Source organism: Panthera tigris, chromosome D1 (assembly GCF_018350195.1).
Source record: "Panthera tigris isolate Pti1 chromosome D1, P.tigris_Pti1_mat1.1, whole genome shotgun sequence".
NCBI lineage: Eukaryota > Metazoa > Chordata > Mammalia > Carnivora > Felidae > Panthera > Panthera tigris.
The window spans coordinates 97672736-97696950 of NC_056669.1; the positions used below are offsets into that span (position 1 = coordinate 97672736).

At 59.4% G+C, this 24215-nt stretch overlaps 2 protein-coding genes across 7 annotated transcripts in view; both read left to right on the forward strand.

Annotated features, from left to right (window-relative positions):
• DGKZ (diacylglycerol kinase zeta) overlaps window positions 1-20854 on the forward strand; it is a 33652-nt gene extending 12798 nt beyond the window's left edge. For 2 of the 6 annotated variants that reach the window (XM_042957465.1, XM_042957464.1), the window contains exons 2-31: window positions 8542-8650; window positions 9105-9200; window positions 9479-9553; window positions 10603-10659; window positions 11026-11094; window positions 12297-12368; window positions 12474-12590; window positions 12691-12762; window positions 13035-13130; window positions 13393-13475; window positions 13577-13637; window positions 13740-13853; window positions 13955-14095; window positions 14690-14768; window positions 14964-15019; window positions 15178-15240; window positions 15344-15417; window positions 15506-15617; window positions 15987-16186; window positions 16389-16489; window positions 16587-16666; window positions 16759-16828; window positions 16972-17012; window positions 17495-17634; window positions 18423-18454; window positions 18664-18707; window positions 19169-19289; window positions 19386-19419; window positions 19645-19744; window positions 20054-20854. In XM_042957465.1, the coding sequence (XP_042813399.1) occupies window positions 8542-8650; window positions 9105-9200; window positions 9479-9553; window positions 10603-10659; window positions 11026-11094; window positions 12297-12368; window positions 12474-12590; window positions 12691-12762; window positions 13035-13130; window positions 13393-13475; window positions 13577-13637; window positions 13740-13853; window positions 13955-14095; window positions 14690-14768; window positions 14964-15019; window positions 15178-15240; window positions 15344-15417; window positions 15506-15617; window positions 15987-16186; window positions 16389-16489; window positions 16587-16666; window positions 16759-16828; window positions 16972-17012; window positions 17495-17634; window positions 18423-18454; window positions 18664-18707; window positions 19169-19289; window positions 19386-19419; window positions 19645-19744; window positions 20054-20170 (2626 nt within the window). In that variant the 3' untranslated portion in view covers window positions 20171-20854. Of the gene's footprint in view, window positions 1-7442; window positions 8199-8541; window positions 8651-9104; window positions 9201-9475; window positions 9554-10602; window positions 10660-11025; window positions 11251-12296; window positions 12369-12473; window positions 12591-12690; window positions 12763-13034; window positions 13131-13392; window positions 13476-13576; window positions 13638-13739; window positions 13854-13954; window positions 14096-14689; window positions 14769-14963; window positions 15020-15177; window positions 15241-15343; window positions 15418-15505; window positions 15618-15986; window positions 16187-16388; window positions 16490-16586; window positions 16667-16755; window positions 16829-16971; window positions 17013-17494; window positions 17635-18422; window positions 18455-18663; window positions 18708-19168; window positions 19290-19385; window positions 19420-19644; window positions 19745-20053 lie in introns of all 6 variants that reach the window. The other 4 variants (XM_042957459.1, XM_042957461.1, XM_042957462.1 and 1 more) reach the window with 4 other exon arrangements.
• Window positions 20855-22044: 1190 nt separating this feature from the next.
• Window positions 22045-24186, forward strand: MDK (midkine). The gene is made up of 5 exons (XM_042957467.1): window positions 22045-22135; window positions 22452-22528; window positions 22693-22860; window positions 22980-23141; window positions 23847-24186. The coding sequence occupies exons 2-5, from the start codon at window positions 22453-22455 to the stop codon at window positions 23870-23872; spliced, it is 432 nt and encodes a 143-aa protein (XP_042813401.1). The 5' UTR covers window positions 22045-22135; window position 22452; the 3' UTR covers window positions 23873-24186.
• The last annotated feature ends 29 nt before the right edge of the window (window positions 24187-24215 follow it).

Consider the following 24215-nt stretch of genomic DNA (forward strand, 5'->3'; position numbering starts at 1 on the left):
GGACGTGAACTGGAAGCCATTGTATTCTTCACACTCACAACAACAACAACAACAAATGCAGTAGGAAGTATTTATTTTATAACACCCAGATCCTTCGGTATACATCTTTTTTTTTTTTTTTTTTAATTTTTTTTTTTAACGTTTATTTATTTTTGAGACAGAGAGAGACAGAGCATGAACAGGGGAGGGTCAGAGAGAGAGGGAGACACAGAATCGGAAGCAGGCTCCAGGCTCCGAGCCATCAGCCCAGAGCCCGACGCGGGGCTCGAACTCACGGTCCGTGAGATCGTGACCTGAGCTGAAGTCGGACGCTCAACCGACTGAGCCACCCAGGCGCCCCTTCGGTATACATCTTTAAATATTCCGTGTGAAGAAATGTGAAGTGTACGTTAAGGCACTTTTGCTGCGAACTGGACTACGATGGTTGTCTGGAAAAGCTGTTTTGCGGGGCGCCTGGGTGGCTCAGTCGGTTAAGCGTCCGACTTCAGCTCAGGTCACGATCTCGCGGTCCGTGAGTTCGAGCCCCGCGTCGGGCTCTGGGCTGATGGCTCAGAGCCTGGAGCCTGCTTCGGATTCTGTGTCTCCCTCTCTCTCTGCCCCTCCCCCGTTCGTGCTCTGTCTCTCTCTGTCTCAAAAATAAATAAAAACGTTAAAAAAAATTAAAAAAAAAAAAAAGCTGTTTTGCTGCTGAGTTGCGAGCTGTACTAGTTACAGTTTTTAAGAAACACCATTATAAGGGCATCTGGGTGGTTCAGGCCGTTAAGTGTCCAACTCTTGCTTTTGGCTCAGGTCATGATCTCACGGTTTGTTAAGTTCGAGACCCGCATGCAGCAGGCTCCATGCTGGCCGACAGCACGGAGCCTGCTTGGGATTCTCTCTCTCCCTCTGTCTGCCCTTCCCCTGCTCGTGCTCCCTCTCTTCCTCTTTACTTGACACCTGACCAAAAAACTCTTCAGACTTGGGTATTTGACAGACATTTTCTCAAAAATGAATGTAGTGAGCTTGTCACTTCAAAAACATTATCAGGATCTGTTGCTAATGATAAAATTTGAGCCTTTGGAAAGCAAAAATTAGAAATCTTGTATCCACTGTCTAGAGCCCGACAGCTTCCTAGGACTTTACTGATGAGACCAGTAGTGATGTTAGCAAGTGTGATTTCTTGATTTTGTATAAGGAAACGTGTCAAAATTTGGAACGTCTGCATAACTCAGTAAAATATATTTTCCAATGCTTCCTGTTACAAAATTCAAAATGCAAGATAGACCGGTGAAAAGTTCATTGATAGGGTTTCAGATTCCAATAGCCACTAACCTTTAAGAAGCTACCACCTGTCATATTTTGATATAGTAGCAAAGAACATCCATAATTGCCTGAAAAGGCTATTAAAATACTCTTCCCTTTCTAACTGCATGTCAGTGTGAGGCAGAATTTTCTTCATATACTCAACCAAAACAACATACCATGACAGATTGACTGCAGAGGCAGATATGAGAATCCAGCTGTCTTCTGTTAAACCAGAAATTAAAGAGATTAGCAGAAATTAAAACAGTGCCCCTCTTCTAGCTTTTCCTTTTTTTTTTTTTTTTTTAATAAAAATATGTTGGGGTGGCTTGGTGGCTCAGTCAGTTAGGTGTCCATCTTCGCCTCAGGTCATGATCTCCCAGTTCGTGAGTTCGAGCCCCACGTCGGGCTCTGTGCTGATAGCTTAGAGCTTGGAGCCTGCTTTGGATTCTGTGTCTCCCTTTCTCTCTGCCTCTCCCCTACTTGTACTCTGTCTCTCTCTCAAAAATAAATAAAATATTAAAAGAAATTAAAAGTATGTTATTTATGTTAACATTACAGTGGGTTTATTGTTTTTAGATGAGTTAATATTTTTAAAATTTCTCAGTTTTAATTTCTAATATTGGTAAGTAGTAATAGTTCTAACCCCCATAAACCAAACCTTTTGGGGATCTTCAGTAATTTTTAAGAGTGTAAAGGGGTCCCGGGGCCAGGGAGTTTGAGAGCTGCCACTCTAGACCCTAGAGAAGCCAGGAGTGTAAGCTGGGAGGGGGGTGGCATTCTGGCCAGAATGGGTGTGACGTGGGCTGACCTCTCCTGGACACACGCCAGGGCAGTTCTGCCAGGCCCCCTCAGCAGGGCTGGGAGATGCAGGATTGAGAGTCCCAGCTCAGCCACTTCTGAGCTTGGGTAGTCACAGGCCTCCAGGAACCTCAGGTGCCCTGTTGGTTTAGCTGGGACAGTAATGCTGCCTATGCAGGAGAATTATAAACCCTCTGCCTGAAAGTGCCTGTGAGAAAGTGCTTTGTAAGTTGTCAAAGACTCAACAGATATTTGTTTTTGTGGTTATTTTGACTGGAGCCAGTGATTAGCTGTCTTTCCCCAGACCCCAGAACACCTGTCCAGGGAGTATGAGAGGACATTAGGTGTCCTCCTTTCCTTCCCAAAGGAAACCTACCCTCCCCCCCCACTTCTGTCTTCCCAGATCTTCTCCAGGAGTCAAGGCAGGCGCTGTGTGTGCTCTACCGAGTGCCAGGTGGAGAGGAGGCTACTGGGCTATTGCTCAGCCTGGCTCTGGGGACTTTGGGAAGAGAAGCCAGGAGGCAGGACTGGTGCGTGTGTGCCTGCCCGCCCACAGGCCGCCTGCTTGCTGCAGGGCCTGGAGCGGCCGCTGGGAGAGGAAGTGCAGTTGGTTACCAATCGGGTTATTTTCATAACGGCTGTCTCAGGCTACAGGGGGAGGGTGACGAGGGGGAGGGGGCAGAGGAGCAGCCACAGCGGCTTGCTCTCCAAACTAGGACTTGCTCAGCCAGAGGCCAGCAGCCTGGAGCTGGAGCCAGAGCCTGGACTCGCCTGCCTACAGGGACCCCAGGCCCCACCCGCTCACCCACCACCCGCCTGCCACCCTGCCTTCCAGATCAGGTCAAAGGGGACTGCCCCCAACCCTTGCCTTCTGCTTCCTCCTTCCTGTATCTGTCTGGGTGGGTCTGGGGAGGAGCAGATCAGGGTCGGCCCTGGCACCACCATTCCTGGGTGAGACTCTGAAGCTGATGGAAAAGGGAAGGGAAGGGAAAGGGTAGGCTGGGCTCCTGCCGCCACCAGACCCTGGTGAAGTAAACATTACTGGCCTGCTGGCCTCCTTTACCGTGCAACCCTGGCCCACCTGCTCCCTGCTGCGCGTTTGTTTTGTTTTGTTTTGAGCGGGCTCCTCTTAGCAAGTAAGGACCTTGGGAGAGCTGAGACCCTCCCTTACCGGCCCCCAGCTGTCTCCAGCTCCTTCCCTCTGACCATCCGGGCTGTGAGAGCAGAGCAGCCAGAGGTGGCTTCTGACCACTAGCCCCCTGGGAGGTGGCCTCCAGGTCCTTGCCCTGCAGCTACTTGGAAGTGGGGCCACCGAGCACCATTCTGAGCCTTCCCTGAGGAAAGGGACACGTGGAGCCCTGCTCACAGCTGGGAGTGGGAACCCTGGCTGAATCCCATGGGGTGTCCTGTGTGAGCACCTCTAGGAACCAGGCCTGGTTGCTACCAGGGGCAGAGGGCATTTCTTCCAGCATGAGCAGTTACTCAGGTGGCTCTGGCTGCCGGGCTCTGTTCTTCATGCAGCGGGTGGTGGCCACCCTGGGTTCTCCTGCTTCCCTTTCTGGGTTCCCACTCCCGCCATGGGCAGAGACAAACTCCGGGAGATGGCATGATCTGCATGCCCTGCGTCTGCTGTGGGTGTAGGCCCTGCCATGCCCCTACTCTGCCAGGTATGTCAGGTGCTTTACACCATCGTCTCTTCAGAATCTGCCTTATGCCAGCCTTCTGAACCAGTTGGTATCATCCCCATTTTACAGATGAGAAAATTGAGGATCAGAAAGTTTAGTTGATCCACCCGGGAAAGCAATGGCAGACGCGGGATTCCCAAGCCCTTGGGCTTTTCCACTGGAAACTAACTAGCACAAGGTGTGAGATGGTCTGGGCTGAGAGGCCAGGAGTCCGGTTCTTTCTAGCCAGTAGCCAGTGAAGCTGGGACGCTCATGCCTGCTCACCCCCTGGCAGCTGCCCACAGCCACACTCGCTGCTATTCGTCAAGGGCACAAGGCCAGATGCCACCATGAGTGTCTCTCCTGTAGCATCCTTTGTCCTCCCTAGGCTCTCAACAGCCAGCTGGAGGTTCGTGGAGCCCTTGAGTCCTTTCCCATCCCACCCCTTTGGGTGTGACAAGCTCCGCTCAGGCTCCCCACCAGAAAGCTGAGGGGCAGCCATTTTGCTCTGCTGTGGGCTTCTTCCAGTGACCTTTACACGTACTGTGTGGTATGTAGAAGATGACAGAGCATGAGGTGAGAAGACACTGCCGCTCAGAGCTGAGCTGTGGGGAAAGGCGGGGACAGGCCTGAGGCCAGGCCGAGCTTCTGACTGGACCAGGAGAAACCTCAGCAGAGATAGGAAGTCAGGAGTCAAGCTACTGCTGACCAGAGGACAGAGGTTTCTATGGAGACCACAGGAGCAGGAAGCACGGGCCCTGCAGGGAGGGGGCTTTGGGAACATAGAGGCATGGGTGGTTTGCAGGACAACTTGTCATAAAATGTCAGTTCGGCCAGCCTCGTAGCCTCCTCAGACAGACAAGGAAACTGAGGCCCGTGTGGGGACAGCTTTGCACGTGGTCACAGAACACTGGCTTGGCTCGCCTCGCCTGTCTTGCTCCTCGCTTGCAGTGACCGCACCACCAGGCAGCTGATGAGACTCCCGGACAGTTGAACTTGGGGCTGCCCGGAAGTGTGTGGGCTGGAACATGTCGTGAGGCAACCTCTGCCTCCTGGCCCCTCTTGTCAGTGTGGGTCTGGGGCAGCAGGCAGGGCCCAGACCTCCTCACTACCCGCAGAGTGCCTGGAACACCTCCCCCTACTGACTGCGGCCTTTTGTTTTCTGGGTGACACTAGCATCAGGCGGTGTGTCCGGGTGACTAATCTCCTCCAGGCTGGGCAGCTGTCACAGGGCAGCCTGACCAGACGGGCGGGGAAAGCTGACACCCTGGGGGAGTGCTGGCAAGCCGGTGCCCAGGCAGCAGTGGGCAGCTGGGCCTTCAGGCTTCTCTTCCCAGGTGCAGAGCAGACCCGAGTCAGGCAGACCTGGGTTCAAGTCCTAGTTCTGCTCCTGACCAGCCTGGGGCCTTTGTTGCTCTTATTAGGGCTCCCTTCCCTACCCCATCTCACTTTAGTCCCAGCCTCGTGGCCCAAAAGGAAAGACGCTGCTCTCCACTACGGCTCTGGGATATGGGCTTTGCCTTCAGGTAGACTTGGGTTCCATCATTGGCCCCCCGTTGACTGGCTGTAGACTTTGGGCAGGTTACCGCCTTGTGCCTCATTTCCCATCAGGAACACGGCATGATGCCGTACCTGTCCTTTCATGTTGCTGTGGTTTATAAAATGATACGTGTGTTTGTAAAGGGCTTAGCAGAGTGCCTAGCGCACGGTGGGTACTCAGTAAATGTTAGCTGTGTTGATGCTGATTTTAGTAGGAAGCCAAGAGCTCTCTGTCCACTCCCGTTCTCCTGCCCTCAGAGCTTAACTCCTGCCCTTCTCCCTGTCACCTGCAGAGGCTGGGGGCTGGAGCAGGCAGAGACCAAGAGCCAGGCAGTCTCAAACATTGCTTCACCAGGCAGGCTGCCTCAGCTGCTCACTGATCACAGGAGCTCGGACATCTTGGCCCCATCTGCCTCTCCCCTAATATCTGCCCCCATCCAGGGCTTCAGGCTTGCTGCACTCACAGGATGGTAGCAAATTAAAGAGTGGGTGTGTGGGTGGTGGGAGGAATGGGCAGTAGACATGCGGCCCGGTCCTCCACCTGTCATCTACCGTCATTTGTCCAAGGCTGTCACCCACCACGTGTGACTTCTGCTGGGCCCTCAGCAGGCAGATGTCCCATGGCTGTGACTCAGACCTCTCTGTGGCTACCAGGGCCCAGGAGGTCACCTGATGGCGGGGCACAGGCATCCCTGGGCGTTCTGGAGGCATCCCCCGTGCCCCAGCTTACCAGGAAGAGCTGAGGATGTAGAAATGCCAGTAGCCGGTGAAGAAGGGGCAGCCGGGAGTAGGTGAGCTGGTGAGGGAAGCTGGGCACATGTTCAGAACAGGTCAAGGAAGGATGGTTTGAGTGAGGATGGGCCCCATGGGTTCTGCTTCCTGCAGGAGGGAGCTCTGGGGCCGAGAGTTGGAGCTTCTAGTATTGGCTCCTAGGTCAAGGTGCAGTTCACAGCCTCCCTTGAGAGCAGGGCTGGAAGGGTTTTCAGACAGCACCTGTCACCTGGTACTTTCCCACACTGGGAGGTCCATACTAGGCCTTTCCAGAAGGGTAACACAGAGCAGTCTAGTACCAATAAAGTTCTTTTAGCCCCCCAGAGACAGAGATGCACACCCAGAACCCACCCAGAAGGCTTTTCTCTTGGCTCGGGCCTCTCTTTGCTCCCCATACAAAGTCCCCCTGGGTGAGGACTGGAGTGGCTTTCCCCCTGTGCAGCCCCCTTCCAGTTCTGAGGGCCTTGTTCCCCAGGGCCCTTATGATCCCTAAATCAGATCCTCTCCATTTCTAGTTCCACTCTGAGCCTGACCCCATGACTTGGGGCTGAGAGTCTGGGGGTCTTATCTAGACTGGGTTTCTTTCCTTTCCTTTCCTTTTTTTTCTCTTTTTTTTGTTAATGTTTGTTTATTTAGAGAGAGTGCAAAGGTGAGTGCGAGTGGGGGAGGGGCGGAGAGAAAGGGAAAGAGAAAATCCCAAGTAGGCTCCTCACGGGCAGTACTGCAATGTGGGACTCGATCCCGTGAACTATGAGATCACGACCTGAGCTGAAATCAAGAGTTGGATGCCCAACCAACTGAGCCACCCAGATGCCCCATGGGTTTCTTTTCAGAGCGCCTCATTTTATTACCATAGCTTAGTTTGTGCTGTGTCCTAGGAGGGGACACCGAAAGCTAAAACCTGCCCTGAGTTGGTAGCCAAACAAAGGCCCAGTAAGAGGAAAAGACGAGGCTTATCCTTTGTTCCTCAGTCCATAGAGGCTGACTGCAAACTGGAACCCAGGACTGCAGACTTCCAGCTCCCATTTTTTCTTTTCCATCAGCCTCAGGCGAGGGAGGCAGAGGCCAGGGCTTTGTGGATTATGGTGCCTGGACAGGGGAGCCACATGGGTAGCTGGAAGCCCCTTGTACCCATTACTGCGGGAGCAGCATAGGGTATAACTGGGGAGAGCGCCAGTGCTTCCAACAGTGGTAAACGTGGGCTCCCTTGAGGATTCTGTGCTACCTTCAAACACCCCGTTTATGGGGGTCAGAGGCCACAGATCCTCCCGCTTCCTCCCTGTGTCCCTTCTCTGCTCAGAGGGCTGAGGCTGTGACTGGGCTCCCAGGCACAGGATGGGCCGCGGCCTGACCGAGCTCCTGATGCTCCCGATCTCTGCCCAACAGCCATCCACCTGCCCCTGCCATGGAGACCTTCTTTAGGAGACACTTCCAGAGGAAGGCGCCAGGCCCTGGGGAGGGGCAGCGGCGGCCCGGCTGCGTGGGGCTGCCCACAGGCAAGGTCCGACGCCGCTCCCCTGCCGGGCAGGCCTCCTCCTCGCTGCTCCAGCGGCGCCGCTCCAGCGCGCAGCTCCACGGCTGCCTCCTGAGCTGTGGGGTGGGGACCCGGGGCACCAGCCGCCGGCGCTCCAGCACCGTGCCCCCTGCATGCAACCCCCGCTTCCTCGTGGATGAGGTGCCCGCCCCACAGCCTGCTGCTGTTGGGGCGCAGCTTCTGGGCACGCCTCTGCTGTTGGCTGGGCTTATGGGCACGAATGAGGAGGAGGAGGCAGCTCGGGAGGAAGACGTGACAGCTGCACCGTTGAGTGCCACCCAGCCAGGCACCAGGAGACCAGGCCCCTCCTCACACCGGGGCACCCTGCTGCCTGTGCCTCGCTACCTGCGCCGTCGCCGCCGTGCCTCCTCCCACCTGCTCCCCGCCGACGCGGTGTACGACCGTGCCCTCTGGGGCCTGCACGGTTACTACCGGCGCCTCAGCCAGCAGTGGCCCCCAGGCCAACACCCTGGCTCTGGGGGTCGAAGAGCCTCAGGCACCACAGCTGGCCCTGTGATGCCTGCTCGTGTGCGCCCGCTGTCCCGCAGGCGTCAGGTAGCCCTACGGCGCAAGTCAGCGGGACCCCAGACCTGGAGTGCCCTGCTTGCGTAGGTATAGCTGCGGCCGGCAGGGCGAGTGTGTGGCCCCCAAGGGGACTGGCCTGGAGGAAGGACCTTGAGGACTGTGCCTGGCCTGAGGGCACCCCGCTTGGGAATGGCCCTGGATAGTGCCTGGAAGCCAGCGCGCTCCCCAAGGGCTGTGAGGAGGGCTGAGTCTCCTGCAGGGAACCTCTCAGGGTCTTAGGTTGTCCTGGGGCATCTACCCTCCTCATTGCGGTCCCTGTCCTGGCCAAGGGTTAAAGTCACAGTGAGGGCAGAGATCCCAGGTAAGGGGAGAAGGAAGCAGAGTCACCAGATGCTCAGCTGGCCTCAGCGATCTCCTTTCCTGTAGGAAAGCCATCACCAAGTCGGGCCTCCAGCACCTGGCACCCCCTCCTCCCGCTCCCGGGGCCCTGTGCAGCGAGCCAGAGCGGCAGATCCGGAGCACTGTGGACTGGAGCGTGAGTGGCGGGGTGCTAGGAGGGAGGGACAGGTGGATGGGCTTGGAGCCACAGCAGCAGTTAGAGATGGAAGGAGGTGCTGGGGGCAGCTGTGAGAGGAGCCCATGGGCCTTCGGGTCAGGGCAGACCTCCTAGGGTATCCACATTTGAGCCAAGCCCTCAAGAGTAGGGACAGTGGGAGGGGCACCTAGCTGGTTCAGTTGGAGGAACTTGCGACTCTTGATCTTGGAGTTGTAAGTTCAAGCCCCACGCTGGGTGTAAAGATTACTTAAACAAAAAATTTTTTTTAATCTTAAAAGAGTAGGGACATTGTGGAAACAGGATGGAGCAAAGTAGATTGTGGTGGCTGGAGCAGGTTTGTCTTGGGAGAGAGGAGGGCTGGTGGGGCAGCACAGGGACTGACTGGAGGGCTGGGTAGCAGGTTCGCGCTGAGCACGCTTGTCTCGCGGTCTAGGAGTCCGCGACCTATGGGGAGCACATCTGGTTCGAGACCAACGTGTCAGGGGACTTCTGCTATGTTGGGGAGCAGTACTGTGTAGCCAAGATGCTGGTGAGTGAGCTCTCTGCGGCATGCTGCCCCCTGCTGGTAGAGTGGGTCTAGAAGCCTGTAGACAGACCTCTGCTGGCCTTCTTGGGAAGGTGGGAACAGGACTGTCACCTGAGCGCCCGCTGTGGGCAGGAGGAACGGGGGCTGTATTCTGGTGCCAGGATCGGGGGTTCCCAGTGAACAGAGAGGGAAGATGGAAGGATTTCTCTCCTGGCCCTGGGGCAGCATTCTGGACAGAGTTACCTGGTGCTTCAGGGCCTCCTCTTCATTTTCTGCAACAGAAATCAGTGTCCCGGAGAAAGTGTGCAGCCTGCAAGATCGTGGTGCACACCCCCTGCATTGAGCAACTGGAGAAGGTAAGTGTGAGTGCTCAGCCTTTCCTGCCCCTCCCCTTTGGGTGCTGAAGTCCTCAGCAAACACACATGTGTATTTCTGCACTGATACTCATGTTACAAGCATTGCCTGCCAAGAGTGCCCCGGCCTGCGCGGTGGTGAAGAGCCAAAGACCCTCGAGCTGAAATGCCTGCATTTGAGTCCTGTCTCCCTCCTCTCCTTTATTAGCTACCCTATCCCCACTGCCCAGAACAAGCCTGGCACAGAGTGGGGCTCACTACGGATGAATAATGAGCGATGGCCGAGACCCCATTTTATTAGCACCTAAATTAACATTTAGAAGGGGCCATGGTCTTGCCGAAGCTAGGCCACTCCTGTGTAGCCCTGGCCCGTGCTTCGAAAGCAAGGTAGAGGGGACACTGAGCAGGCAGATCCAGGCCGAGGGTGGGGGGCTCCCCAGGCAGCAGAAACCCCGATCAGCACATGGGAAAGCTTGTAGGACTAGGAGTGGCATCAGCAAGGCTAATGTGGGTCACTTGCCCCAGCCCCTGACTCATAGAGTGAGGTTTCCCTGCAACTTTGCTAAGGCTAAAGCAGGGACAGTTGGGAAAAGAGAGACAAACGTAGCCCCAGGTGTTACAGAGGCTAAGATGGGATCACACCAGTTTTCATAAGTGAGCTAATGGTCTCCAGGGACCAGCCAGCACAAGTCTGCAAGCACCGATCAGGGTGCCTGCACGTACCTAGGTTGGGAGCATTCGAGGGTAAGGGGAAAATGTGGGAGGGGTAAACCATACTGCCTTTTAATGGTGGGGGAGTAGACACAAAACTCCAAGTCTCCCCCATCCCAGGATACTAACAGAGGGAGGAAAAAGTCCTTCTGGCTATGGTGGAGAGGAGGCAGGGATGCAGGAGGGCTTCTGAAAAGAGGTGTCTCACATTCTGAGGGCTCCCAGGATGATTTGGGGCTATCTCTGCCTTGTGAGTGACACTTCCCTGGAGGAGGTGGCTATATGCCTGACTCCGTGAAAGGAGGTTCTGACATTTGGGTGGTCATTGCAATGTTTCACAGATAAATTTCCGCTGTAAGCCGTCCTTCCGTGAATCAGGCTCCAGGAACATCCGTGAGGTAAGTGCCCAGGGTAGTTACAGGTAAGGAGGCCCCAAGTTTCCTGAGTGGACTTCTCCACAGTGTCTCCAGAGTGCCACCAGGGGACTCAGCAACTTCGAGGCTGCTCTGGGGCCCAGGGAGGTGCAGGGCTGAGGCTCTGAGAGCGTCTCAATGGGGAAGGCCTGGCAGGCCCTGCTTGCAGAGTGGATGGGACACTGCCTGCCTCTTGTGCCTCCTCACTCTTCTCCCCTACCCCGAGCCTCAGTCCCCACCTTGAGGCCATGGAGAGAAGTCTCCAGCCCCTCTCACCTCACACACACTCCTGCAGAGAGCTTCCTGCAGCCCCACCCCTCACTCCGGTGATACTCTCTCTTCCTCCACCAGCCAACATTTGTGCGCCACCACTGGGTACACAGGCGACGCCAGGATGGCAAGTGTCGGCACTGTGGGAAGGTGAGGCCCTGCCCAGGGAAGTTGGCCAGCCTGATGACCACCGGACCTGGGCCCTGTGGCCCCCGAGCCTCAGGCTGTGCATCCAGTGTGACCTGCCCATCACCGACTGTTTCTCCTGAGTGCAGAGTCCTAGGGCTCTGTTTCAACCTGGCTGAGGTGCCCATTCAGTTCCAAAACACCTAGGCTTCTGGACAGAGCAGGAGAGCAGGGAAGAAAGTTATCTTCTAGTGCAGGGTATCTGGACTGCTTGGAAATTACACGTGAGCCCTCTGAGAATTAGACTTACTCATTTAGTAACTCGGCAGATACTTGTTGAACGCCTGTTGGGTGCTGAGCCCCACTGGGTAGTGGGTAGTGGGTCCCTGCCCTCCTGGAGGAGGAGGGTGTGGCTTGAAGACAGACTCTGCAGGCAGTCTTCCTGAGCACAGTCCACAGTGTGGTGGTCACTTAGTCATTGTCTGCTTCCTGTGCGTCTCTGTCAGTAAGCATAGGCCATGGAAGGTCGAGGGGCCTTGTGCCTCTTTTCCTTTGCCCACTTTCAGTGCCAAGCACAGCCTGGCACCCAGCAGGCCCTCAGTAACGTTTGTAGGGCGAACAAGGGTATGAATGTGATAGGTACTGTGAAGAAGCGTGAAGCGCTGGAAATGCCCAGGGGCCTGGGGGTCTGGGGTCAGGGAGGAGGGCATCTCAGCCTACAGGAGTTAGCTGTGGATCCTTTGAGCAGATCACATGTGTGCACCCAACGCCTTGCAGTTAACTTCAGAGAGTCATAAGCCTCCCTGCTCCAGGGGCTTATTTTACAGGGGTTTTTTTTGTCATTTTGTTCTGTTTTTTATTTTATTTTATTTTATTTATTTTTATTTACTTTTATGTTTTATTTATTTTTGAGAGAGAGAGAGAAAGCAAGCACGGGAGGGACAGAGAAAGAGAGGGAGACACAGAATCTGAAGACAGGCTCCAGGCTCTGAGCTAGCTATCAGCACAGAGCCCGACGCGGGGCTTGAACCCACGAACCGCGAGATCATGACCTGAGCCGAAGTCGGACGCTTAACCGACTGAGCCACCCAGGCACCCCATTGTTTTTTTAATTTTAAAAAATGTGCTCAATTTCCCGGGGTGGAGAGAGGTTGGCAACAGAAGAGGGGTTGGGCCTGCTGCTCTGGACCTGGTCCCTGGTGCCCCAACCACCCCCTTCCCCCTAGGGCTTCCAGCAGAAGTTCACCTTCCACAGCAAGGAGATCGTGGCCATCAGTTGCTCCTGGTGCAAGCAAGCCGTGAGTGCTCGCCCTGCCCCGCCGTAGGCCGTCCCCTGGGCTGCACTGGGTGGGGGTCCCCAGGCCTCAGCTCAGCCCGGCTCAGCTGTGCCCCCTCCTCTCTAGTACCACAGCAAGGTGTCCTGCTTCATGCTGCAGCAGATCGAGGAGCCGTGCTCCCTGGGGGTCCACGCTGCCGTGGTCATCCCACCCACCTGGATCCTTCGCGCTCGAAGGCCCCAGGTGAGTCTTGCCTGCACCCTTGACGCCACTCCCACGTTTGGGCTCTGCTGGCTACCCCAGCCCTCCCACCTTGTCACCAATGCCCCTGCTTCCCTCGCAGAATACCCTCAAGGCAAGCAAGAAGAAAAAGAGAGCATCCTTTAAGAGGAAATCTAGCAAGAAAGGGCCAGAGGTTAGTCCTGGGGCTGGGTGGGCCACTGGAGGGGAACAGGAAAGAGGGGCCTGTTTCTTGGAATACTGAGGCCCCTGGGCTGATGATGCAGCCTTTGGTGGGTCAGTTTGGGCTCTGGGCCCCAGAGGAGGGTGTGAGGCCAGATCCGAGTTGCCTCTGTATGGCCAGGCCCACTTAAGGTCTGACCTGGAGGTAGTATGAGGGCGCACTGCCGAAAATGGGGGTAAGGTCTTCAAGACAGGAAAGAGCCTTATTGTCTCTCTGTCTCCAAGGAGGGCCGCTGGAGACCCTTCATCATCAGGCCCACCCCGTCCCCCCTCATGAAGCCCCTGCTGGTGTTTGTGAACCCCAAGAGTGGGGGCAACCAGGTACGCACAGCCTCCCCTCTCCACCGGGAGCCTTGGGGGAGGAACGGGTTCCGGCTCTGCACCCCTCCCCTCCCCAGCAACTGCTCCCAGGTTCCATGGCAGGCTCCTGCCCCATCCCTCTTTCCCAGAGATACTGAGGAGATCTGATTCTGTCTCCACCCCTTGCCCCTCGCTGGGCCTGCTTCCCACAGCCACAGCCTTCTCATGTGCTTTTCCCCACTTCAGCCCACCAGCCCTGACTGACTCCCCCGGTCCCCCGCAGGGCGCTAAGATCATCCAGTCCTTCCTGTGGTATCTCAATCCCCGACAAGTCTTTGACCTGAGCCAGGGAGGGCCCAAGGAGGCGTAAGTACTTGCCAAGGCTCCGTGGGGACAGTGGCAGGGGGCTTGCCTGGCACTCAGGGTAGGGTGTACGTACCCTGACACTTCCGGTCCTCCGACCCCAGGCTGGAGATGTACCGCAAAGTGCACAACCTGCGGATCCTGGCTTGCGGAGGCGACGGCACGGTGAGTTCTCCCGCTGCTCGCTTCTCGAGTCTCCCGCCTCTCTGGGGCCTGAGCCTGGGCCCCGCTGGTCTGACCTGGCCTCTTGTGCTCTGCCCCCTCCAGGTCGGCTGGATCCTCTCCACCCTGGACCAGCTGCGCTTAAAACCACCGCCGCCCGTTGCCATTCTGCCCCTGGGCACTGGCAATGACTTGGCCCGTACCCTCAACTGGGGAGGGGTAAGAGCCCACGGCAGGGTAGGAGAGCTGGGGGTGGGCCGTGCAACCCTGCACGCCTCTCCCCAGGAGAGGCTCGGTTCCTGAGCCCTTTGTCCCACCAGGGCTACACGGATGAGCCCGTGTCCAAGATCCTCTCCCACGTGGAGGAGGGGAATGTAGTGCAGCTAGACCGCTGGGACCTCCGTGCTGAGCCCAACCCCGACGCAGGGCCCGAGGAGCGTGACGAGGGCGCCACTGACCGGGTAGGGCGGCCAGGGCCAGGGGCAGCCGCTACAGTGGGGGCGGGGGGCAGTCTCGGGAGACCCGGGCTGGCCTCCTCTTTCTCACTTGCCAGTTCAGGGACTTTGGGCAAATCTCTTCGTTTCTCCAGACTTTCAGCTTCTTCCGTACAATGGTAATAATGGTACTCCACAAGCTAGTTGTTATTCAGCCACTTGGCAAATATTTACTGAATATCTGCCACATGCCAGGCACCATTTTAAGCGGCAACAAAGCAAAGTCCCTGTTCTCACAGAGCTCCTAGAGAATATGGCACTTTGGGGAAGAAGCATCATGGGGGACAGAAAGCCAGGGAAGAGAGTGTCAGCAGAGCTGGGGCTGTTTTGTGTATGGGGCGCTTGGAGGAGCCTCACCGGAGCCGGAAGCCGAGAGGGCAGAGCCTCAGGCGGGGAACTGGCTGGAGGAAGAACTTTGTGGTAGATCCTCTTAACTGGGGGAAAGGCTTCCAAAAGTGCATGGGCTTAGTGAGCCTGGTGGCCCCTGGCCTGGGCCAGGCCAGAGCAGGGAGGGGTCTGTTAGGCACAGCCCTGATGCTGGCCCCGTGACCCTTTTTCCAGCTGCCCCTGGATGTCTTCAACAACTACTTCAGCCTGGGCTTCGATGCCCACGTCACCCTGGAGTTTCACGAGTCTCGAGGTTGGCAACCTCTTGCTGAGGAGGCATTGGGAGGCTGGGGAGGAAGAGACACAGGAGGGTCCCTGAGAGGGTCAGAACTTGCCCCCAGCAGTAAAAGAAAGGCACTTGTTCCCAGCCCTTCCTCCCCACCCCAGCTTGGGAAGCCCCAGCAAGTTCAGAATGACTGACTGTCCCCTGTTTCTTATCGCCACCCAGAGGCCAACCCAGAGAAATTCAACAGCCGCTTTCGAAATAAGATGTTCTACGCCGGGGTGAGTCTGGGGTCTGCCAGCAATAGCCCCCACCATGCCCACTATTCTGCCACCTAAGCCCCCTGCCCACCTGTGTCTGCTAGGCCACAGGACTCCTTCTGGGCAGTGGTAAGGGAAAGTCTCTGTTACCAGATGGTGATGCCCTCTGTCTCCCACAGACAGCCTTCTCTGACTTCCTGATGGGCAGCTCTAAGGACTTGGCCAAGCACATCCGAGTGGTGGTAAATGGACCAAGCTGGCAGGCAGAGTGGGTGGGCCCAGCAGAGAGGGAGGCTGCCTTGGCACGGCTGTATAGCTTACACCCTCCCCTGTTTCTGCCTCCAGTGTGATGGAACCGACCTGACCCCCAAGATCCAGGACCTGAAGCCCCAGTGCATTGTTTTCCTGAATATTCCCAGGTGAGGAGGGGAGGGCTCTGTGTGGGCCCAGCTGTCTCCATCCTGCAGGACTGTCCTCTGAAGGCCCATGTGTTGCCTTCCCCTCCAGGTACTGCGCAGGCACCATGCCCTGGGGCCACCCTGGGGAGCACCACGACTTTGAGCCCCAGCGGCATGATGATGGCTACCTCGAGGTCATTGGCTTTACCATGACGTCCCTGGTGAGTGGGCCAGCAAGGGACCTGTCTGGAGCCCCGGCTCTGCTTTGCCCCTGGCTCTGTCCCCACAGTGACCAAGAATACTGTTCCAAGATGGAAGGGGGGCGATTACCGAACTTCCTTTCACTGGCTGAGATAGGAGAATTCATGCTCATCTCCCTGGCTGGGGTCTCCCCTTCCCTCCCTCCCTTCCCCCAGCAGGGTCTCACTCTTCCCTCAGCTCTCTGACTGGGGTATTGTCCTCCCTCTCTGCTCTCTGTCTGGGGGGTCACTGTCATTGTGTTCCCTGGCCAGAGCATCCCTGGGGGGAACAGAGCTGGGGGCCCCACTGCCCCTGCCCTGGCGCCTGACCTGAGCCTTTTGCGCCCACAGGCAGCGCTGCAGGTGGGCGGGCACGGTGAGCGGCTGACACAGTGCCGCGAGGTGGTGCTCACCACGTCTAAGGCCATCCCGGTGCAGGTGGATGGCGAGCCCTGCAAACTCGCGGCCTCTCGTATTCGCATCGCCCTGCGCAACCAGGCCACCATGGTGCAGAAGGCCAAGCGGCGGAGTGCCGCCCCCCTGCATAGCGAGTACGTCCCCCTCCCGGCCACCTGCCCCGGACCCAAGGCCAGACTCTGCCCCTCTCTTGAGCCTTGGTTTCCCCAGCCGGAAAGGGGGCCTCCAGTCCCTCTGCCCCAGGGAAGCTGGGCAGGGCCCCTCAGTCTGCCCCTCAGTGGTTGGCCGAGGATCCTTGCCATGTGCCCTCTTCCCACCCTCTGCCCCGTGCCTCAGCCAGCAGCCCGTGCCTGAGCAGCTGCGGATCCAGGTGAGCAGAGTCAGCATGCATGACTACGAGGCCCTGCATTACGATAAGGAGCAGCTCAAGGAGGCCTGTGAGTGACAGTTGGGGGCACGGAGCTGCCGAGGCCGGGGTGGGGCGGGGAGGCAGGAGGATACGGCCAGCTGCTGACGGCCTGCTCTGTCCCCCAGCCGTGCCACTGGGCACCGTGGTGGTCCCAGGAGACAGCGACCTAGAGCTCTGCCGGGCGCACATCGAGAGGCTCCAGCAGGTGAGGGAGGGGGTCAGGAGCCCGTCCCGCTTGTGCCCAGCTGCTGCAGTTTCCTTTCTCTCCCAACTCCCGGCCTCCGCCTCTCTCAGCAGGAGCACGAAGGTGCTGGAGCCAAGTCCCCCACCTGCCAGAAACTGTCCCCCAAGTGGTGCTTCCTGGACGGTGAGTGGCCCTGAAGGACCAGCTCCTGGCAGTCCCGGGCTGTGTCCTGCCCCCTCCCTCAGGGCTCCTGGTGGGGCAGCAGAAAATCTGGGCCTGGACAAGGGCCTCCTGTCCCCTCAGCCGGCTCTCTGCCTTCCCCACAGCCACCACTGCCAGCCGCTTCTACAGGATCGACCGGGCCCAGGTGAGCACTCGCGGCCCTCCATCCATCGCTGGCTCCGAGCCACCCGAGGGCCCTCTCCTGTTGGCCCACACTTCCACAGATGGGCTCCCCACCCCCTAGTCCTCATACTGTGTCGCGCCCGCACACCTGCTCGGGCCGCAGACAGGGCATGGCCCTGCCCTCCAGACTGGCACGCACGCCGCCAACAGTGAAGGGAGCTGGCATTCCCAGAAAAGTCTTGCTGGGTGGGTGCGAGGGCCTGGGAACACAGATGCCGCCCAGTGAGACACAGATGCTAAGGCACTTCTGCCCAGAGGCTGGGCAGCCTGGGTAAAGGCTCAACAGTGGGAAGGGGCTGGGAAGGCCCCTCACCCGGCTTGTGCCTGCTCGCGTTCATGCTCCTAGCAGAGGCTTCTCCAGGTCCGTTGGCCTTGCCCCTGCACCCCCACCATCGGCGGCCCTGGAAGATCCTGACCCTTGGTCCCTGACCTCCCCACCCACAGGAACACCTCAACTATGTGACTGAGATCGCACAGGATGAGATTTATATTCTGGACCCTGAGCTTCTGGGGGCATCGGCCCGGCCTGACCTCCCAACCCCCACTTCCCCTCTTCCCACCTCCCCCTGCTCACCCACACTCCGGTGAGTCCTGCCGCTCCTCCAGCCCCCCTGGCTCTAAACCCCACCCACAAGCCAGAAGCTCCTGAAGTCCCGCCTTCAACACCAGACACATGTCCAATGTCAAGCTAGCTGCTGGGTCCCCACAGGCTGAGTCATTGGCAGAGAACCGAACCTGGCCACACCCAGCTGACCAGTCCCTTGACCCCAGGAAAGTGGCGTCACTGACCATCCTGCTGCACTGGGTTCCCCGCCTCCCCCCACCCCCCCCCACTTGTCTGTGAGTCCTGTTCCCCATCCCCCAACATCCGAGCACTCCAACCTCACCCCTCCACCCACCCACCCTCCATCCCCGCTGCCCAGCACAGTGCCCTGCCCAGGTTGTCCGGGCCTCAAGTTTGCCTTCCTCTGCACTTGTCCTTCCTGCCTCAGACACTTTCCCCGTTCCTCATCGAGCTGCCCCCTCCACTCAGACCGCAGCTTGGGAGTTTCCTCCTCAGAGGAGTCTTCCCAGGAACCCCAGCTGAAGTTGCTGTGCGATCACACCGCGCTGTCTCTGTTCCTCAGCGCTTCCCACTCTCAGAACACCTTATATATTTGTTGACTTGTTCGTCTCCCTGACTGGAATGTAAGCTCCCTGCGAGCGAGCTCTCGGTCTTGCTCACGGCTGTATCACCAGCACCCAGAACAGCACCTGCCATGTAGGCAACAATAAACTGTTGAAGGAACGCAGGGAGCACCTTGGGGCGGGGAGGGGGACCAGCTGGGCCTGTGCCGTCGCCGGCTCACATCTCACCCCGCTCTGCTTGCAGGTCACTGCCAGGGGATGTGGCACCCCCCAAAGGTGAGGGCTCTCCCTTCTCCCTGGCCCCAGGTGGGGTGGAGCCCACACACATCCTCCCACAACCGGCAAGGTCCGCACGGTCACACGGACCACAGCCGAGCCCTCAGCACACGTGCCCCGGCAGGCCCGCCCTCCCCACAGCACGTTCGTGCACCGACACGAGCCGGGGCCTCCGGCCCCAGAGTGTAACAGGCAGGTGTTCCGTGCAGGTGAAGAGCTGATTGAGGCCGCCAAGAGGAACAACTTCTGTAAGGTACTAGCGAGGGGCTCGGCTTCTCCCTTCTGTGCCATGTGGGGTGGGTCCTCGGGGTGGGGCCAAGGGTTGGCCTGTTTGGGAGCCAGCCACTGGCCCGCTGCAGAATCTCCATGGTGATTGTCCCATTCCACCTTGTTCCCGTCCCTGTCCCGCTCCCGGTGTCCCTTCGTAGGGGCTTCCTGGCACAGCCTGCCTGTCCCCGGTGCTCAGAAAGGAGCAAGTCTTAGAGGAACCGCAGGCTCCAGGGCTTGGCCATCAGTGGTCCTGGGGAGTTCATGGGTCCCTGGGGTGTGAGAAGCCCAGTGTCTCTCCCCTACGCTCCAGAAAGACCCCCAGAGGGATGATGTGTGAGCACAGTAGTGTCAGGCCTGCGGCCTGTATGAGATGGGGCGTTTCAGTGGCTGGCAGGGGGGTAGCCCTGAGGAGCCCCAGCCCTGCTCTCTGCCTCCTGCCCTCAGCTCCAGGAGCTGCACCGAGCTGGGGGTGACCTCATGCACCGGGACGAGCAGAGCCGCACGCTCCTGCACCATGCGGTCAGCACGGGCAGCAAGGAAGTGGTCCGCTACCTGCTGGACCACGGTGAGCTGAGCCACTGGGGGCCCCGGGGCCGGGGGCCGCAGCGGGAGGAGGGAAGGGCGTCAGGCCTCTCTGACCTCCCCCTCCCCTCTTCTCTAGCGCCCCCAGAGATCCTTGATGCTGTGGAGGAGAAGTGAGTATCTGGGCATCGGGAGACCTTGGTTGCTCTGGAACCTGCCCTGTCTTCATCTAGCCCTTCCCACTCGGTTCATGGTCAGAGCCCATAAACCCTTCCAGGCCACCTCTGTCCTGCCCTTGCCCCACAGCTCTGAGCTTCGTGCTCTAATAGCCCTCTGGAGACAGACGAGAGGGCCCTGAGAACAGGATGGGGGTCCACAGCCAGCCCCTGTTTCCGCAGTGGGGAGACCTGTCTGCACCAGGCAGCGGCCTTGGGCCAGCGTACCATCTGCCACTACATCGTGGAGGCTGGGGCCTCTCTCATGAAGACAGACCAGCAGGTGAGCAGACTAGCAGGAAGTCCACACCAGCACAAACCAACCCTTTCCCAAACTCGGGCCCTTGTAAGTGGGGAGCCACAGGGGAGGGCCGCCGCTCGGGACCCGAAGCTGTCCTTCAGCCAGCATAGTCCGGATCCTGAGAAACCTGGGCCAGCGGAGGGTAGGGGGGTGGATGACTGCCTGGCCTTTGAGGCTTTTCCCTCCCCCACTGGCAGCCCGGAGGGAAGGTTCCCTGCCTTCTCCCAAGCCTGGGGTGGGGGGGTGGGGTCAACAGGTCCCTGAACTGATGGCGGCAACCCCCTCATCCAGGGTGACACCCCCCGGCAGCGGGCCGAGAAGGCTCAGGACACCGAGCTCGCCGCTTACCTAGAGAACCGGCAGCACTACCAGATGATCCAGCGGGAGGACCAAGAGACGGCTGTGTAGCTGTGAGGCTGACACCAGGGCAGCGAGGAGGGACAGGGCCAGCCTGAGGACGAGCCCCCTCATCGCCCACCTCACTGCCACATTCCAGTCGGACTACCACGGGGGGACCCATGCCCCAGGGAAGGAGCCCCGTGCTGCCCCCTGAGGAGCTGCCCGCCCCGGACGAGGGTTGGACTCTGAGGAGCTGGGGGATCTCACCTGTCCCCCTGAGGCCCCAGCCCGACCCGGGGCCTACGGGGGAACAGGAAACTGGACTGGGCTGGGCAGGCCTTTGGGGGACGGGGCTGGACCACTTCAGGGCAGCCCTCGCCCTCACCGCAGCAGGTGCCCTCGTGGGGTTTAGGAGTAGAGGGGGAGGGCAGAGGGGCTTGAGGCCCTATCAGGGAGCCTTCAGGAAGAGGCTTCCTAAGCCACCTGCTCCTTTAGGGGCCCCACCCTGAGCCTCCTGGCAGCTTGGGCCCTCTCTCCTGCCCCGACTCCACCCTTCCCAGGGCTTCCTTCCAGAAACAGCCTGCTGCATTTGCCTGCCCGCTGCCCTGCTTGGCACCTACCCCCGGTGACCCTCCCTATGTACTCAGTCATTTCATCGATGCCCGACTGTGTGGCCTGGGGGTTGGAGTGGGGCTCTCGTGGTGACATGTTTACAGCTGGGTGTGACTCAGTAAAGTGGATTTTTTTCCTTTCTGCTCTTTTTTTTTTTTTTTTTTTTTGGCTGGGAAGGTCTTCCAGAAGCAGTGGGGTCTGGTGGAGGGGGACTGGACACCCTGGACCCAGACCCCTTTGGGGAGGGGGGCGTGCCAGGACCTGGCCGAGACCTGACCTCTGCCTGGCTGCCTAGCTCTGCGGGGCCGGGGGGAGGAGCTGATTTCCTCTCGCTTCCCGCTTCCCGCAGGGACGATAACAATGAAAGTGAAAGAGAGGTGGGGCGGGGGTGAGGCCTGTATTCTTTGGCCCCTTTGCCCTATGGCCTTGGGCAAGCTCCTTCCCCCAGGCCTCAGTCGCATTTACTCTTTAGGGGATCGGGTGAGGTGATCCCCCAAGGTCGGAAGGGGTGGGCATTTGCAGCTGCCGCCGTGGCTGCATCTGGAACTTCTCAGACGGCTCTCGTCAGCTCCCTAGCCTTACCAAATCCAGCCTGCGGGCTCCTCCTCCAACAACTCCCCCCCCCCCCAGTTCCCGCCCCCGAAAACCTGCGCTCCTGGAAAGGCACGGCGTCCCCTGCGTCCGAGCGCCTTCTCGGGGGCTCAGTGTCCCCAGGCTCCCCTAACACTGAGCGGGGCATCTCCCTGCTCACTTAAGGAGCGACCCTAGGTGGGGGCTTGCGCTCCTTCCCCAGCAGCTAAGGGGGCGCAAAGGGCCGGTCCTCGACGGGGTTAGTCATCGGGGGACTGAGCCGCACATAGGCTGGAACGCGGGCCCCTCGCCGAGCGCCGGAACCCGTCACAACCCCGGGGTTACCAGCTCCCTCCCAGTCTGCATCCTCCCAGTCTCCCCTCCCCGGGAGGAGAGGCAGACGTCCAGCGGGGAAAGAGGACGGCCCCGGGGAGGGGGCGGGGGCGGGAACCTGGGGCTCGGGCAGGGGCCAGGGGTGCCGAGGCAGGGCAGAAGCTTGGGGCCGGGAGACCCCGGGCTCAGAAGACGGGGGACCGGCAGAGTCCGTCGTCTGAGCGCGGACGGCCCGGGCGGGGCGAGCGGGGGGTGGTGCGGGGACCCGCGGCGGGAAGCCGGGGTAGAAGCGCCCGGGACGCGCGGGGCGGGAGCGGAGGCGGGGACGCCGGGGTCTGGGGGCGGCGCGGGTTTGAGGGGAGGGGGCGGGGCGGGTCCTTCCTCGGTGGGGGGGGGCGGGGAGGGGGCGGGGGCCCATGTGACCGGCTCAGACCGGTTCTGGAGACAAAAGGGGCCGCGGCGGCCGGAGCGGGACGGGCCCGGCGCGGGAGGGAGCGCAGCACCGCGGGCAGCGAGCGAGTGAGCGCGCGGGGTCCCGGCGGGCGTGCGGCGGCGGCCTCGGCCCCTCGCCCGCTGGGCCCCAGCCGCCCTGGGGGCCGGAGGCAGGGTGGGGGTCTGAGCTGCGTCCTGGGCTCCAGGCCCTCCCCAGGGAGACGCCTCCGGCTGTGCGCCCCGGCTAGCGGCGAGGGGCCGGCCCCAGAATCCTGCCGCCGCCCCGGCCCGAAGGCCTGGACTGTGGGGACGGGGGTGGGAGGTGCGCGCGTGCGGCCCCACGTGGGGAAGGGGGCAGGCGGGGGGACTCTGACCCGACCTCTCCCCCCACCCCCACCCCCAGGATGCAGCACCGAGGCTTCCTCCTCCTCGCCCTCCTCACCCTGCTGGCGCTCACCACCGCGGTGGCCAAAAAGAAAGGTGATACGGGGTGTGGGGGATTGAAGGAGGGCTGGAGACGGGCCAGCGAGGCTGGCGACCTCTGGCCTGGCCGCCGGGGTTCCGAGGCCAGGACCCCAGGAAACGGCCCCTGAGTGAGTCTCTCGTGCCGCGAGGTCCTGAGCTCCGTTCCCCGTGTGTCTTAGACAAAGTGAAGAAGGGCGGCCCGGGGAACGAGTGCGCGGAGTGGACCTGGGGGCCCTGCACCCCCAGCAGCAAGGACTGCGGCGTGGGTTTCCGCGAGGGTACCTGTGGGGCCCAGACCCAGCGCGTCCGGTGCAGGGTGCCCTGCAACTGGAAGAAGGAGTTTGGAGGTGAGGCGGGGCGCAGGCGGAGGGCAGGAAAAGGGGGGCACGGCCTCACTGAAACCTGGGCAGGTCTGTGGCCTCCAGCCACTGGGCCGCCCCGCTGATCCTGGGCACTCTCCCGCCAGCCGACTGCAAGTACAAGTTTGAGAGCTGGGGAGCGTGTGATGGGGGCACAGGCACGAAGGCCCGCCAAGGCACCCTGAAGAAGGCGCGGTACAATGCCCAGTGCCAGGAGACCATCCGCGTGACCAAGCCTTGCACCCCCAAGACCAAAGCCAAGGCCAAAGGTCAGGGAAGTGGGAGAGGGTTGCGGGGTCATAGCAGGGGGCGGGGGGGGGGTGCTGCACCACCTGTGAAAGGGAACGGTTAAGCCTGAAGTTTTGGACTTTGGAGAAGGACTTCTTGACATCTCTGCACTTGGTTTCCCTGTCTGTAGAGATAGCTTAGGGGGCACATACCGAGGGGGGGCCGCGGAAGGTACTCAGGGGTTATTAAATCTTCTGGCCCAAGTGGAAGCACAAACCCGCTCTGTGGTGTTGGAGCATTTTGCTTAGGGTTCAGGGAAGTTGACTGACCTGGTAGGACTTGCCTTTGTCATCTCTCCAGCCAGAGGGAGCATTGGGTCAGCTTGGGTCCTTTCCAGTATTGAAAGGACTTCACAGCCCACACTTGTGCTATCCCTTAGCTCCTTCCTGATTCACAGCAGCCTAGAGAGGCCATCAGGGCAGAGGTGAATCAGCCCACATCTTAGGTGAGGAGGCCGAGACTGAGGGCGGCTGGGACCAAGAGCCTGAAGGTTTTCTGAACCCCAGTGAAAGTATAAGTTGGTGTGGGGCAGGTCCAGCATCAATATGGCTGCACTGTCCCCCTGGCCACCAGGTCAGCTGATCCAGAGCCACTAGGGGGCAGAATTTTCTCCCTGATGTATGTGCAGGGGGTCTCTCCCGGTCACCGGGACTCCTCTAACGCATTATTTCTCACTTGTTTTACAGCCAAGAAAGGGAAGGGAAAGGACTAGCGGCCGGGTCTGGATGCCAAGGAGCCCGGGGCCCGTGCCCTCCCTCCCACGGGGCCAAGATCGAACCTACCAGTGCCTTTTGTCTACTCATTAGCTTTATCAATCATACCCTGCTTCTTCCCTTTCACTTCTCCACCCCCAAGTGTCCCAAATGGGGAGGAACAAGGGACTGTGGACCACTTGAGCCTCCTGCCCCAGAGGGATGTGATTCCCGGTACCCCCTTTTGTCCTTCCCCACAAAGATGCCATTACTAAGAAACAAATAAACCGTTGTGTTTTTTTCCCCCCAATAAAAGCTTTTCTTTTAATATATAAAAGCCCCTTCCCAGGGAGTTTGCTGTGG

Bases quoted from the DNA above. Each gene is read 5' to 3' on its own strand.
- MDK (XM_042957467.1), top strand. From the start codon at position 22,453: ATGCAGCACCGAGGCTTCCTCCTCCTCGCCCTCCTCACCCTGCTGGCG. The intron at 22,529-22,692 runs GTGATACGGGGT...CGTGTGTCTTAG, and splicing joins CGCGGTGGCCAAAAAGAAAG to ACAAAGTGAAGAAGGGCGGC. The intron at 23,142-23,846 runs GTCAGGGAAGTG...CTTGTTTTACAG, and splicing joins GACCAAAGCCAAGGCCAAAG to CCAAGAAAGGGAAGGGAAAG.